Raw genomic sequence first — 16,120 nt, forward strand, 5'->3', positions numbered from 1 at the left:
CGAAACACAGCAAACACGAAATGAATACAAGTAAACTTTTAATCACATAGAATGGTGCTCTTTCTCAAAAGTGAGCTTAAACATTGATGGGAAGTTGCTGAACCCAGTGCAGGCGGCTGTCCATTCTCAGGTCCTCCTCAAAGCCTGCAGAATCCCGTATGTGCAGAGCCCGGTGCCAGGTAGGACACCGATGAGTAAGACCGCATCTGTGTGCTCCAACTGCTGCGGTCCTGGTAGGGCGGGCGGGCCAGCCGCTGGCCGTGGTAGAACGTGGACCATGTGCTGCAGAAGCAGCGAGACAGCATGAGGGGGAGGCCAGAGGAAGGCCCAGCTGTCCGTGGGGGCGGGCAGGGAGTGCTCCTCACCTAGACTTGTTTGAGCAGGTAAGAAATTGTAGGGAGGAAATTATTACACGTGCTTTAAAAAAAAACATTAGTTAAATACTTAATTGTCCAGGTGTTTAGTGTTCCTAGGATTTCAGAGTGGATGCAGAAAAGAGAAGCAGCAGCTTTAGTCTCTTGCCTTTTCTCGGAGCTATTCATGGACCAGTTTACTCAGGAGCACACAGGCAAATTTAAAACTTTAAATACTCAAGTGCAACATCAGTTTCTAACCATATCGATGGTGGTGTTGTACCATCTGGGCAGCGACCACACAGTGTGACACCTGAAGAGAGAAAGAGCCAGAAGCTCACCACAGAGTCAGCTCGACAGTTAGCGCTGTGTGACCGTCGGCAGGGTCCTGGTTAGATCAGCAGTAGTTTCTGCTAGGTGGAATTTGGCTGACTATTCAAAGCCCTTTTGAAAAGTAGGTATTAATTAATCATAGTTAAACCAGGATTAATTTTGAAGTGAAGGAAAATGGTGTTGAGTTTTTTGGGGTTTCTTTTTGAAGATTTTATTTATTTATTTGACAGAGAGAGACAGCCAGCGAGAGAGGGAACACAAGCAGGGGGAGTGGGAGAGGAAGAAGCAGGCTCCCAGCGGAGGAGCCTGGTGTGGTGGGGCTCGATCCCAGAACGCTGGGATCACACTCTGAGCCAAAGGCAGACGCTTAATGACTGAGCCCTCTAGGCGCCCCCAGTTCTGAGTTTAAAAGCTCAATTACTAATTATACATTAAGCAGCGTGTAACATATTTCTCTTTACTTTGCAATGAAAACATAGATTCTAGAGGCAACATAGTAAAGAGCCCTGGACAGGAGGTCAGGGCAGAATGTCGGAGCAAGAAAGTGGCATGGAGAAGGTCTGTTGGGAGACTGGGATGGGGGATGGCTGTAGAGTCATGTAACAAATCTGAGGACCTGCTGCTTGCTGTGCGCATGCTGGCGCCGTCAGTCCAGCCATGAGGGACACTGAGGGAGCCCCTTTCCGAGGAGCACTTACCGTGCAGCACGGCACACCATTGAAACATTTGGTCTTCCTCCTACCTTTCAAACGAACTATTCCATCTCAGGCCATTTTAGGTTCTTTTCAGGTTCCCTTGCCTTTCCCCCTGACCTCTAAGTATCAGACTGCCCCAGGGCTCGGGCTTTGGACACGTTCTTTTCCCTGGCTATCCTCACTCTCTTGGTGATCTCATTCAGCCCGATGACCTTACATTCATTTTACGTTAACAGCTCCCAAATTTATGTCTTTAGCACAGATCTCACCCCTGAACTAGAGACTCACATAGCCAGTTGTCTACTCAACCTCTCCACATGGCTGTGTGTTAGACTCCCAGACAGACCGTGTCCAAAATCCAGCTTTCTACCCTCCTCCCACACCAGTCCTCCCTCATCGTTCACCATATTAGGTAATGGCGACACCTTCCTTCTAGTTCTCAGACCAAACGCCAGGTCTGCTGGCCTGTGGCATCGGCTCTGCCTTCCCAGCATCTCCCGGACATAGCTTCTTCTGTTTCCGAACCCACTGCTCATCTTCCACCTGCTAACAGGTCTCCTCACTTCCTCGCTTGTCCTCTTCTGTGCTCAGCAGTATCTGTCCGCGCTTGAAAGCCCTCAGCTTGCTTTTATCCTGCTCAGAGTACAATTGAAAGCCCACACATTGGCCTCCCAGGCCCAATGTGGTCTGGCCGCGCATTTCTGCTCTCACCTCATCTTTCTCTCCCCTGGCCCTCGCTGGTCACACGCCAGCCACATGGGGCAGCTGCATGTCCTCGCACACACCAGGCCCGCCGTGCAGGGTTTTGTGCTTGCTGTTCCTTGTGCCTAGAACCCCCCTTCCCCCACTCCCGCACGGCTGGCTGCCTCCTCACCTCCTTCAGGTCTTTGCTGGCGCACCCCTTCCTCCATCCCTTCTTTAAAATCACAGCCTCTTCCAGCACGCCCTGTCCCTGCTTTGTTCTTCTCCACAGCACCTAACACTACCTGAAAGACCCCCCCACCCCGCTTTACCTGTTTGCGCTCTGCTAAATCTTCTGCTGAATATTGAGTGCCTGCCATGACGCCTCACGTGACATTCACACATTTATGGAATGAACGGTTGAATAGTGTGGAAGACAAATCTTAAAAGTAAACAAATAAGGTTGTAATAAATCCTGGTAAGTGCTGCGAGGGAAGCGGGCCCTGAAACAGAAGGGACTCTGGGGCTTAAGGCTGTTCCGAGCTGGCCTCTGAGGGGAGCCAACATGAACATTTCTAAAGTTCCACGAGGCTTTGATCACCTTCTGAACCGTGTCACTTCATAGAGAGTTTCGGGTGGCAGCTGGGAAAGAAGAGGGCAGGGTGGAGGTTGTTTGCTATCCTTTGTCAGCAGTTTGGTAGGATTTTTTTGTCTTTCAATTTTTGACATATTTTAATTCTGGGTTTGGTTAGGAAAGAGAAAAAATTCTCAGTTCTCCTCTGAGGTCACTTGTCACCACGTGAACAGCTTTGGCTTTACGAATATGTGTGCGCTCACTGCCATGCACACAGTATTCCCTCGTGTGGCCTTCTGTAGTTGGCGAGGGGGTTGTATGGGACACCACGAACGACTTAATGCAGGAAGACAAGCAAAGGGTTGGCTTCTGTACCAGGAATAATGTGCTGCGTTCTTAGCGGCCGGCAGACTGGAAGTGTGATAGATCTTCCTGTAAGTTCAGGAGGCTTGGAGAGAACCTGGAGAACTTCTCGATGTTCAGGAGCTATTCCAGCTTTATTATTTATTATTCTCACCTCAGTTCCCAGATTGTCCGTCCTTCCCACTTGTCTCTTCTTAAGCCCATCGTGGCTTTAAGTCCTGCCTTTCTCTTTCTTCCCTTTACCTTCCTCACTTCACTGTGCCTAACACCTGAAGAAATGGAACCCCCCACACTGGCACCCTGAGTGACAAGCGCGGCCCCCGGAATGCTCCAGGGCAGGAGCCCCAACACCCCATTTAGAACCAACTGAGTTGATGTGCCATTAAATGCTTGAAAAGAGGAAAAGAGAGGAGGTTATAGGGGGAAAAGTGAAGGAATTTAGATTGTTAAACTTCAAGAAGGGAAGGATAAAAATAATTTGGAGTTATTTATGTACTCAAAAACCATTATTACAAAGAAGCCAGTTAGTAAGTTCTCCTTGGCCAGTAAAAAGGCTGTATGCTGAAATGACCAGGTGAGAGAGTTGTTTTCTGGTCTTAGGAAAGAACTTTCCAGTTAGGAAAGTGATTTAAACTAGAGTTCTCTATCAAGGGAGGGCGTAGACATACTATTTCAAAAGCCTTTTAAAAAAATAAAAAAGCCTTTTAAATAGCATCGAGAACCACTTGCTTTGGATAGTTCTATAGAACTTCTGTATAAACTGGAGATGGTATCAGAACTTATGATTTTTTAACCATAGCTCTCTCTTACTAGGGAATAACCAGATTAGTTCAGTTGAGTATATATTGCTGTGTATAAGATATTTGGTCGTTTTTTGTTTTTGTTTTTCGAGTGTTAAGCGTCAGGGAGCCCTGCTACCCTGCACGTGCTGTGACGGCCAGCGGGCTTTCTGTCTCCCCAGCCGCCGCCCTCCGCGGCTGCTGGCCTATCTGAAACCATTGCCAGGGAGCAGATGTTCTTCAAGTCGGTGTTTCTGTCGGCGTCCAGAAGGCAGGAACGGGGTGGGAATGACGTGACGAGTCAGTCAGTGGCTATTTCACCAGTGAGAGCCGGAGAAGTAGGGCCTCAGGCGCGTCTCATTCCTAATGCTTAAAGTTCAGCAACTGCGGAATAGGTGTCTGCTAACAGCGACTTAGAAGGCAAAACAGAAATAGGACAGAAAAGCCCCGTGAGCCGCACGCCCCTTGTTGTTGAGCAACGGCAGCACTGCCCTTCTCTCCCGGGGATGGGCTGCCCTCCCGTCATCAGCGCAGCTGCCCGCGGCTGACGGGGTGCATTTCCGCGTCTTATTTATGTCCGCGCGCTCTGCTAAGGGTAGATTTGTGTAGATAACACAGAATCACTGCACTTCCCAAGGAAAATGTCAGTGCTTAGAAATTTAAGAAACCCCATTTGAATGTAAGAGTGCATCTTATTTGTCCTTTTTGATTCAGAGAGGAAAACGGTTTTTACGCAACATGTCCATCAAGAAAGGCCTGTAGTTAAAGACCCTAAGATGCACAAGGCGTTCGTGTTTCTAACCTCCGTTCAACTTGTAGAGCTCAGTCAGCGTAGGGATGCGGGGACGAGGAAAGTGGCCCTGATTTTATTCCCATTGCATTCACTTTACATAAATAACATGTTTCTGGAGTGGTTAAAACATTAAGAAAACATTAACTTCCGGTTTGAGTGGGTTATTTTTTCCCAGCGGTATCATAGTATTTTGCTCTCATGTGCCATCTCTTAATGCATTTAAACTGGTGTATAACTTGATGCTCCTGTGTCAATATTTAATTACATTTGAAAATGACAAAGTAGTTAAAATTTTGGTAGACTTAAAAAATATTAATGACGTTCAACAGAAGGACAATTAGTAGAATTTTCCTGGTTTTATTTCACAGGTGGATATCCAGGTAAGATCAATGTTTCTGCTTAAGATTGATTTCATGTCTTTAGATTCACCTGCTTGGATAGGCTGTTGGTTTGCTGTAACGTTTTATCATGTGCATGAATCATGAGTAACATCTGAAGTTAATTGCTTATTTAAAAATCACTTATTTTTAGAAACACATATATGTTGAACTTTATTTCTAATGACAAGGTTAACTTACATATTTTCAAAATTGAGCGACTACTAGAATTACATTTAATGACAAATATAAAGTTGGATCTTGCTGCTGAAAATTATTAAATAGTTTTAACTGTAGATTGAACTTAACTCAACCAAAAGATAAATTCTGACTTTAAAATTGTGACTGGAATTGGAAGATCTGTTAAAAAAAAAAAAAAAAAATTCCCAAACCGTCAGCCTAGCCTCTGCTCTCTGACAATACCCAGTAGACGCTCAATAACATGACAGTTACGCTGGTTACAGTGAAAACGTGCAAAGCAGTGTCAGACCGACTAGTAACAGAAAAGTGTCGTGCTAGAAGTTTGCTTAACACGTTAACTTTAACCTCATTTTAGATCTAGGTTTTCTTGATATATTTTTCACTCTTATCATTAAATCTCAACCTTCACTTTGTTTTGAGGGATCCAAGCGAAGGCGAAGCCAGTGGCAGAGCCGACACCTCGAGGTGAGGAGTCACTATTAACCCTTCGCTGCTAGGCCCCGTGTGTGCAAACGCGCTCTCGGAGGTCTTTCAGGACCTCATGAGTCTGAGCAGAGCTAATGACTAGAGAGTATGTGTGTTTTACGTTTTTATATCGGGGTGGGTTTTCTTAATGTTGCCTAGCGTTTCATGAAGTTTAAGTTAATTAACTTGAAGTTTGGGTTTTCTAAACATTATTTTGACTTGTATGCTTTGTAGAGAAGTAGCCTTCGTGTCCTATAAAATATGTCCTCGCAGAAGAATCAACGGATTAAAATGTATTGATCCTTCTCTCCCTAAAATGATGTAACTAGAATTAGATAACACAGAACACGGAGGGGACCAAATATGTAGGAAGGTTTGATATTAGTAATATATTTCAGGTGAGTGTTCAGTTAAAGGACCACATTTTAAGACCTTGCCCTGCCTTACTTGATGGTTTTTGGCATTCGGTCGTGGTTGTGGATTCCTCCTGACAGTGCGTCTCCCACGCAAGCCCAGTCAGAGTCAGGTGGGGGAACCCACCGCCAGGGTTTGTGATGGGGGGGGTGAGGTGCTGATGCGGCTGGTCAGGGGACCACCTTAATGACACGTTAGTACTTGTGTTCGTACTAACAAACGGGAAGTTGAAGAAAGGAAGGCATTAAATTATGTGGAGAGTACGCCAGCATGAAAGGATCCCATATAAATCACAGAACCTGGACAAGCAGCTCCTCAGCAGGACAGGTGCCCCAGCTTCATTCAAGAACGGTTTTTGACCAGCTGAGCACAAGCCCCAATTTAATTTCTACCTCTTAAAATTAATTAAAATATAAAACACAAGGAGCTTCGGAAATACTTTATTAAGCATTCCTAGGTGATCTTTTTTTACAAGCTGTGCTGTATTTATTTGGTCACAATAGTTGAAATGTTTCTCTATTGAGTTAGGTGCCCGAGTCACCACGGTAGGCAGCCAGAGGGAGGGGAGGCAGGACAAATATCTGTAACTTTCCTTCTGCCTGTGGAATAAACATGAAGGACGTTTGTTTTTAGCCTCCCCCTCCCTTAGTCGTCACTTTAGAGCCTCTTGTGTGTCATCCTGCCTTTTCACTGCATTTCCCTCTGTGACCCGTAATAGTAGAGTGAGTGCCACCGGTGGCCACTGCTCACTGCAGCTTACCTGTCTGCACTCTGTCCTTTGCATGGGGCTGCGTGTCCCTTTTGTTTGGTTGTTGTTGGGTTTTGTTTTGTTTTCTTTTTTTTTTTGCTTTTTGCTTTTCAACAAACGTATTGAATGCCTACTGCCTATAACTAGCTGGTCATTCAGTTCCCACAACAGCCAGGTGAAGAGTATCCATCCTGCAACCGGAGGGACAGTAAGGAGCGGGAGGTCCTGTCATGTCAGAGGTGTGGCCGGGCACGATGGTGAAAAGCTGGGGCTTTGGAGCCAGACCCCGAGGGTTTGAGCCGTGCCCTATGACTTGCCTAGCTGCCTGACCTTAGGAAGTTGCTCTAACTCTGGAGGGAGTCATTAGGGTAAAGGAGTAAATAGGGCCTGTTAGGAACAGGCAGCTAGTAACAGCTCCTGGCAGCTAGTAAGTGCCCGATAAATGTTCGCTGTTATAATTAGTATTAGCACTTTCAGGAACTTTCTCCAGTTAATGTCACCAGTGGTGATGCCTTTGAGATACACATAGAAAAACATCTTATATGTGCCTGTTGTCTCAAGGTCACCAGGTGACCTTGTGGAATGAAAGAAACCTGATTCCTGGTCTTTGCTTTTCAGCTCATTAGCACTATGACCTCAGAAAAAGTAATGTAAGTTTCCTCGCCATCAGTTCTGCTTTTAAAATGAGGGTTCAGTCACATGTTCTCTTGGGTCCCTTTCAGCCCTGGCGTGCTGATCCCATAACCGGAGTTGTATGTGTGGTTCTGATAAATGATTCCCACGAGATCTGCTGCCCCGGGAAGCCTACGATGCAGTGGCTTAGAGTCTGTGAGCAAAAAGGAAACAATAGAGAAGACAGTGAAATAAACACTGTCCATATTTACCTAATAGTCTTTAGAAATTTATTTTCTCAACTTCTTCCTTTCCTGATTTTCTCAAACTTGCATAGTTTGCAGAGCTTTGGGCCCAGGTACCTGGGAATGAGGAGGAAAACGTATATATAAATGTATACATAAAAATTCATATATACAAATACATGTGTGAATATGTATTATATGATATAAAGTGTATATATGAATACAAAATGTTTATGTATCAGGTTATCGGCTCTTTTCAAAGTATACCATTTTTTCTTTAAATCACATATAAGTAAGCTAGATTAACAAGTTAAAATTGCAACATCTCTATTTGGAAAATTGCTCCACAAATTTAATTACAGGGTCTTCTGAATCATAAATAATCTATTTTACCTTTCTGTGATTATTTGAAATAGGTTTTCTGGTTCTATATTATTTATGGGAGACCTACAATAAGGACAATTCAGTAAGGTTGATTCACTTAACAAACGTGTCCGTCAGCTCCCGTGTTCCCAGCACAGTTCTAGAGGCCTGAGATAGACCAGTGAGCAAAACAGACAAAACTCCTTGCTCCCCTGGAGTTTACAGTCTGTGGTAGAGTCATAATAACCATAATATATAAATGAATTAAATGGTATATTGGGGAAAAAAACCCGTATATTAGAATGTAACAAGGGCCATAGAGGAAAAAACTAGAGGAGGGTCTAGAGGAAAAACTAGGGAGGGTTGGCCACGCCAGGGGAGGAGCTGGGGGCGCCCAGGGGTGGTCAGAGTAGACCGCAGGCAGAAGGTGAGCAGAGATCTGAAAGTAGGGAGTTAGCCCTGCAGCTCCCTGAGGGAAAAGCCTGAAGGCAAGAACACACCCCTTGTGTTCCAGGAACAGCGTGGACGCCAGTGTGTCTTGAGATGAGGGAGCAGGGAGGAAGGTAGTAGGAGATGAGGGGTTGGAGTAGGAGTGAGAGTGTAGGTGACATGGAGCCTCGCAGACTACGTTAAGGATGTCTTTAGCAAAGTGTTGAAACCCCGTGATGTCTACACTTCCACGTGTGGTACGACCGGATGCCTTTACCTCCTTGCAATACAACATCCTTTGTCAACATGATCCGGTGGAAATAGTCCCTCTGTAGCCATGCCTACTAACCTTGTCCCCAGTCCTTTTCCTACCCAAAAAAGGTAGAAAAAAAAAGAAATTTGTATTTTTAAAAACGTATTTGTGAGTGGAATGCTAGCGGTTTCCGTTTGTGTAAATGTGCAGAAAATGGAGACTCTGCTTTCGCAGCTTAAACAGAGAAACATGGAAGGAACGGACAAAGTGTTAAGTTCTTCACTTTCAGCTCTAAACGTGTTTCCCACAAACAAAGCCAAGGCAGATGGCGTCCCGGGGTCTGTTTTGGGGACAGCAGGATGACGCGAACGTTTGTATCTACGTGAAGGTAGTGTGTCAAGTGGGTGGTTTCGTTAGACTGAGCGATGACTGCGTAGATTTCATGCGTGCTTTGATTTCGTTGCTGAATGGAATTTTTGTTTCCATTTCTCTCCCTTTTGCCCTCTCCTTGTAGAAGTACGTCAGGGGAACCAAAGGAAAGAGACAAGGAAGAGGGTAAAGATTCTAAGCCCCGTTCTTTGCGGTTCACCTGGAGTATGAAGACCACTAGCTCAATGGACCCCAGTGACATGATGAGAGAGATCCGGAAAGTGCTAGATGCAAATAACTGTGATTATGAACAAAAAGAGAGGTTTTTGCTTTTCTGTGTCCACGGAGATGCTAGACAGGACAGCCTCGTGCAGTGGGAGATGGAAGTGTGCAAGTTGCCGCGGCTGTCGCTGAACGGGGTCCGTTTCAAGCGAATATCTGGGACATCTATTGCCTTTAAGAACATTGCATCTAAAATAGCAAATGAGCTTAAGCTGTAAAGAAACTCAAATTTCAGGATCAGGGAAGATACATTCACATAGGAGGTACAGTTTTTGAATGTATTGGTAATGCCTAATGTGATTGGCCTGTGAATGTCCCCGTGTAGAATTTGCCCTTAATGCAATAAGGATATACATAGTCATGAACTGTACAATTAAAGTCCGTATGAAGTATAATAAATATCCGTAGCTTAAAAAGTAGGTTCACATGTACAGGTAAGTATATTGTGTATTTCTGTTCATTTTCTGTTCATAGAGTTGTATAATAAAACAGATAATTGCTTAAAAAAACTTGTATAGTTGTCTAGATTTCTGCACATAAGTGTATGTTTGACGTTTTCAGTTGGAGATGTTCTTCCCTGTTATTTACATTCTGGTGAGTTTTTTAAATTCTTACCTCCATCATGCAATTTTGAAAATCGTGTCCAGAATTAAAAGTGCACAGAAATAGTCTTTAATCGTAGCATGGACTTTTAAAAATTATTTTTAAATCATATTTAAATTTAAACCAGACGCTGATAAATAGATCAGCTTTATTATACACAGAATTATTCCTGCTTCTCTTTGCTCTTCTCCTTGTTCTCAGACAAGGTTTAGTTGAGAAAATACAAAATGTTTACAGTGTTGGCACTTAGAGTTTTTAAAATAAACTACGTGAAAATAATAATAGCTTTGCCTTGAGCTGACTGAGAAGTACTGGGGAAAAAGTTAAACCTGTATCAAATTTCTTTTAAACTTTAAAGTGTTCCCTGGCCCGCTGCTAAATGTAGCAGCAAAATTAAAAAAAATCAATACTTCATCTGGCTGTTATAAATGTAAGCTGTCACTTAGGTTTGCTGCCTTCTGAAAACCGCAATGTAATTGCGGAAATAGAATAATATTGGGACTGTCTCGTAGCACAAACTCATCTTTACAGTGTTGATCAATGCCTCAGTTGAGAAATAACGCCGCCTCAGGAACTAACTGGCATTGGGAACATGTACCGATTCCCCTCCCGTCCCCTTCATCCGCCCCGACACAGTAATCTCTGTAAGTACTGAGGAGACTTTTGAGCAAAACCTACTATTTATAACAGTGTATTATTGATTTACGCTTCCGTGGTCGTTGAGTTTGTTCCCATGTAACCTGTTCGTTTTTAATATTTTGCCAGATTTCTTGTATTTATTCCACATCGTTATGCCTATAATGTGCAGCTTCATAATTGGGCATTTGCCTCCTTTTCTTTCATAATTAGTGATATATGCGACGTAAAGCCACTAGGAAAGGTACGTTTTAATACTTGTTATTTTTTACTGAATTAGCCTTGGAGGTTGACTGTGCAATGTTATTTAATGTTGTAATTACTGTAATATCAACATATGGGCCCCATCTGCACACTCCTGAGAAATGGAAAAGTGTATTCAAATTTTATCAGTTCAAAGGAGCATAAAGCTGTGATAAATACTGTAATTCTAACCTGCATCCGAAAGCTCTACGTGTAGGTGACGTGCCATTCCGCAATGGCGTCCAGACAAGGGTGAGTTTTACATTCTGTACTGTACTGTGACGTAGCTTTCTTCTGTAACGGTTCTGTTCTAAAATGAAGTGTATTTTTGCCTTAGCAAAGGATGGTGTTTGGAAAAAAAAGAAAAAAACAACTGTGTAGCCCCTTTTTAACCTAGTGTTCATTCAGAAAAATTGATGCAAATCTTTATTCACTTTCACTGGTGCACACTGAAATTTTACTTGAACAGTTCTCATAATAAAGCACTTGTCTTCTGCTCTTTATCAAAATGTGAATTACCTGTTTTCTAGCACAAAGGTATTCTATATGGGTTTATATCATGTGTTCTGAGTTTCGTTGGCAGGGGGTGAAGCTGTGTAGGTTTTCAAAATGTTCATTATGACAAGAAAATTTGACTCTTTTTATAGGAATTCCTATCATCAAAACACTTTAAAAAATAGCCATCATGCCTTTTCCAAGGTAGAAACCAATGGGGGTTTTTTTGGTTTGGTTTTGTTGGGTTTTTGTTTTTTGTTTTTTGGGGTTTTTTTACATTTTCTCACTCGGTTAGCTCATATATTTGTGGCAAGGAATTTTACTTGAATATTTTTTATGAACTAAAAATGAAATCTTGATATTCACTTCAGATTTTCCCATTTTATATGACAACATAACTTTTTTTTTTAACATTGAGAGGAATTTTACAATATTTTTGCATAAATAGATACCAGTTATATTCACTGGCTATGCGATGTCAGGGTTTCCTTGGTTTCTGTTTAAATATTATTTGAAATAACATCCCTAATATTAAATTAATTATTTCATAGAGACTGGGATACAGTAATTTGATTAATAAAAATTTGACAAATAATGAAATATACTCCAGAACCTTGAGCCAATAATGTTGTGTAAGGTAGGATTTGATTCAAAACCTGAAAGACCTTGGGGCGCCTGACTGCCTCCTTTTGTGGAGTGATTTTCACCAAGGGGGTCATTTCACAATGTGGACACCAAAAATAACGTGATGAGTGAGACACCAATTTACTGTAAGTGAGTCCATTAGAACGCATTACTCACAGTGGTCCCCGCCTTTGTTTTTAAGTCTGTTGCAGTACCCACTGTGCCCTAAGACCTATGAAAGAATTGTAAAAGGTGGTTCCTCCTTCTCCCGAGATTTTGGTCCATTTTGGAAAGACAACATGTAAGACACGCCAAACCGTAAAAGCACACCCACATGGGAACAATGAGAGCACTCGAGTAAGCACAGGCCATAGCTGCCATAGGAATTCAAGGAAAGGGAGTTTTGCATAAATAGGAGAAAGACCTTTTGAGGATTTTGAGGATGGATGTAATATAAGAGGCAGAATGGAGGGGCGCCTGCTTAACAGCAGTTAAGCGTCAGCCTTCGGCTCAGGGCGTGATCCCGGCGTTCTGGGATCGAGCCCCACATCAGGCTCCTCCACTGGGAGCCTGCTTCTTCCTCTCCCACTCCCCCTGCTTGTGTTCCCTCTCTGGCTGGCTGTCTCTATCTCTGTCGAATAAATAAATAAAATGTTTAAAAAATAAAAAAGAGGCAGAATGGAAATGATCTTTTAGGAAGGAACATGTGAGAAAAGGCTTGTAGCTAGTAGCGGCTGTAAAGACATATATTGAAAATGAACCACTTGGTGGCGGGTGGGGGGAGGTGCTCCTGGTTGGCTCAGTCAGTGGGGCATGCGACTCTTGATCTCGGGGTCATAAGTTTAAGCCCTGCATTGTGGGTAGAGTTTACTTAAATAAGTAAAATAAAATTTTTTAAAAAGCCACTTATTCTGGGGAGTGGTAGGATTCACATAGGTTGACAAAAAGCAGGTTATGTAAAGCACAGATCGGCAGCCTCAGCTTGGACTTGACTTATGGTTAGAGGGGAACAATCAAGAGGCTTTATAAGCCAAAGAAATACTAGTAAGTTGTGTCTAAAAGAAGAGCAGTTCATTAATTTAGCAACTTTGAGGGCTAATGTTCTGGGGAAACAGCAGTAAAAAAAAAAAAAAAAGAAAAAAACCCAGAAATGTGTGGGCTGGTCGAATGCTAGAGCCAGGAAGATCTCATCAGAGATCTTTTCAGGATCAGAAAGGGTGAAAGGAGGGGCGCCTGGGTGGCACAGCGGTTAAGCGTCTGCCTTCGGCTCGGGGCGTGATCCCGGCGTTCTGGGATCGAGCCCCACGTCAGGCTCCTCCGCTATGAGCCTGCTTCTTCCTCTCCCACTCCCCCTGCTTGTGTTCCCTCTCTCGCTGGCTATCTCTATCTCTGTCTAATAAATAAATTTTAAAAAATCTTTAAAAAAAAAAAAAAGAAAGGGCGAAAGGAGTGTATTTGAGAGACATTTTAACGGATGGATCAACAAGCTATCAGGAGTGGGACGTGCTCTATAAAAGGATGAGTAGGCGGCAGGGAGAGCTTCCTGGCATGTGACTCAGGTTTCAGCTCGCATCTCAAGACTTCCACTTTGATCTAACATGGATAACAAGTACCAGGGTCACCCTGCCACCTCGAACAAAAATAGACAAAATATACGAAACAAGAGACGCATGCGGTGTTTTCATTGTGATGAAATGTTCTCAGGACGTTGGCTATCAGTCAACAAAGGACAGTGAACCCTGAGAGGAAACAAAGGAAATGAACCCTGTGGTCGACCCAGCTATTTCCCTTGAGAGTTTTCCGGCCGTGGCACAGGGAGGGGGAACCCAAGTAGAACCTGGTGTTCGCCCTCATCAAGGAGCCAGAGCTGAGAGACCAGGGAGATCAAGACAGCTAGAGCCTGGAAGGGAGAGAGCTTTACAAGAACCTCAAAGATCTGCAGAGATGAAGCCTGTGAGAAAACTGCACAGGCCAGCGAAAGAGCCACCCAGAAGCGCTAGAACGATCGAACCCCCTAGGAAGTCACGCCCTTTCCAGCCGGCCCTCGTGAAAGTTCATGATGCGTCGGTCAGGGGGTAGGGTACTCAGAAGTTTCGCCTCAGTAGTGGAAACCAGGTCCTGCGTAACAAAACTTAATGACTCAGAAGGATAATCGGATAACTCAATTATGTCCCAGAACAAAGTTTGAGAATTTTAATAGGAATACAAAATATGGGCTCACCAACATGATAATAGTCACAATATCTAGTAGCATCCATTCAGAAGTTTTCCTGCATGTAAATATGAGGGAAAATACAACCCTTAACAAGGAGAAAAAAGCCAGTTGACACCAGGAATGGCAGAGGTGTTAGGATTAGTAGGCAAGGACATTGAAACAGTTACAATAACTCTATTTTGTATATTCAGAAAGCTGGAGAAAAGATTAAGTATGTTAAGTAGAGGTATGAGTGGTATAGCACAACTCTGACATCTTGAAATGAAAACTACAATTTCTGAGAAGAAAAACGCACCAGAGGGAATCAGATGAGACACTGCAGAAGACAAGACGGACTTGAAGTCCTAGTGATAGAAACTATCCAAAATGAAACAGAAAAAAACAGCTGAGAAAAGATGGGCAGTGCATCAAATGAGCTAAAGGACAATTTCAAGCAGCCCAGTGTTTGCACAGAGTGCCTGAGGAAGTTGAGGTGGGGAGAGACACTCAAAGATATAATGGCTAGAATGTTTCTAAATTTGCTAGAAACCATAAATCAGCCATGTTTAACAAATTCCCGCATCAAGAACCATGAAGAAAATGATATCCAGGCGTATTAAACTTAATTGCTTTTAAATCAATGATTAAAAAATAAAATCAGTGATAAAACAAAAATTTAAAATCAGCCCCAGAAAAAAGACCTATTATGGAAAGAGGAACAAAGAAGAGGATGACAGCCGACTTCTTGTCAGACACAATGTGAAACAAAAAACCAGTACTGGAAAAAATAAAACGGGCACACAAGAATACTCAGATACAATATTTTTCAAAAACAAACATGAAATAAAGACTTTCAGACACACAGAAGCTAAAAGAAGGCATCGCCAGCCAACCTGATACTGTAAGAAATGTTACATGAAGTCCTTCAAGCAGATGGAAGAGTTTGCCAGATGGGAATCTGCATCAACACAAAGGAACAAAGAGCCAAATTAACAACTATGTTTAGAGCAAAAATAGTAACAACGTTGTTACAGGATTTGTAACATGTAGAAGTAAAACTCACATGAAAATGTAGCACAAAGATCTGAAGATTTTTGCAAGGTTCTTGTACCTTCTGTATCGGGGTAAAATAGCACTTCAGCATAGCTTTTAATAAGTTAAAGATGTGTACTACAAACATTGTTCAAAAACCACTGAAAATACACAGCCAAGTTATAGCTAATGAAAAAGGAAGTAAACTAGAATTAAGAAGCAAAAGACAGAAAAACAAATGGAACAAAAGAACAGATGGGAAAATAGAAAACAAACAGCCAGTAGAAGCTTTGAACCCAACCCTATCAGTAATTACATTAAATATAAAGGGCGTCGGGGCGTCTGGGTGACGCAGTGGAACATCTGACGCCTGATTTCGGCTCAGGTCATGATCTCAGGGTTGTGTGGTTTGAGCCCCATGTTGGGTACCACACCGGAAGTGGAGTCTGCTTGGGATTCTCTCTCTCCCTCTGCCCCCCACTAAAAAAAATGACAGATATATATATGGCCTAAAAGGCACAAGAAAAAGGCTGCAATTGTCAAATTTTATTTTTTTTAAGATTTTATTTAGTTGAGAGAGAGAGTGAGAGAGCACAAGCAGGGGGAGCAGCAGAGGGAGAGGGAGAAGCAGCCCCCCGCCCCGAGCAGCCTCGATCCCAGGACCCTGAGATCCTGATCTGAGCCAAAGGCAGCCGCTGAACCGACAGAGCCACCCAGGTGCCCCTGTCAAATTTTATTTTTTAAAGAAAGCTATATGCTACCTATGAAAAACCCACTTTAATATGAAGACACAAATAAGTTAAAAGGATCAAAAGAATGGTGAGCTGCCTGGTTGAGAGGTAAAATAATGTTCGCTTTCAGGCTTATCAATCCTAAGGTCAGGGGCGCCTGGGTGGCACAGCGGTTAAGCATCTGCCTTCGGCTCAGGGCGTGATCCCGGTGCTCTGGGATCGAGCCCCACATC

General features: G+C 43.1%; 1 protein-coding gene across 2 annotated transcripts in view; it reads left to right on the forward strand.

Moving 5' to 3' along the window:
• MARK1 (microtubule affinity regulating kinase 1) overlaps positions 1–11,314 on the forward strand; it is a 113,957-nt gene extending 102,643 nt beyond the window's left edge. The window contains exons 17-18 of one of the 2 annotated variants that reach the window (XM_026517301.4): positions 5,570–5,614; positions 9,193–11,314. In XM_026517301.4, the coding sequence (XP_026373086.1) occupies positions 5,570–5,614; positions 9,193–9,547 (400 nt within the window). In that variant the 3' untranslated portion in view covers positions 9,548–11,314. The remainder of the gene's footprint in view (positions 1–5,569; positions 5,615–9,192) is intronic. The other variant, XM_057315147.1, reaches the window with a different exon arrangement.
• The last annotated feature ends 4,806 nt before the right edge of the window (positions 11,315–16,120 follow it).

The sequence above is a fragment of the Ursus arctos genome, unplaced genomic scaffold, assembly GCF_023065955.2.
Source record: "Ursus arctos isolate Adak ecotype North America unplaced genomic scaffold, UrsArc2.0 scaffold_2, whole genome shotgun sequence".
Classification (NCBI taxonomy): domain Eukaryota; kingdom Metazoa; phylum Chordata; class Mammalia; order Carnivora; family Ursidae; genus Ursus; species Ursus arctos.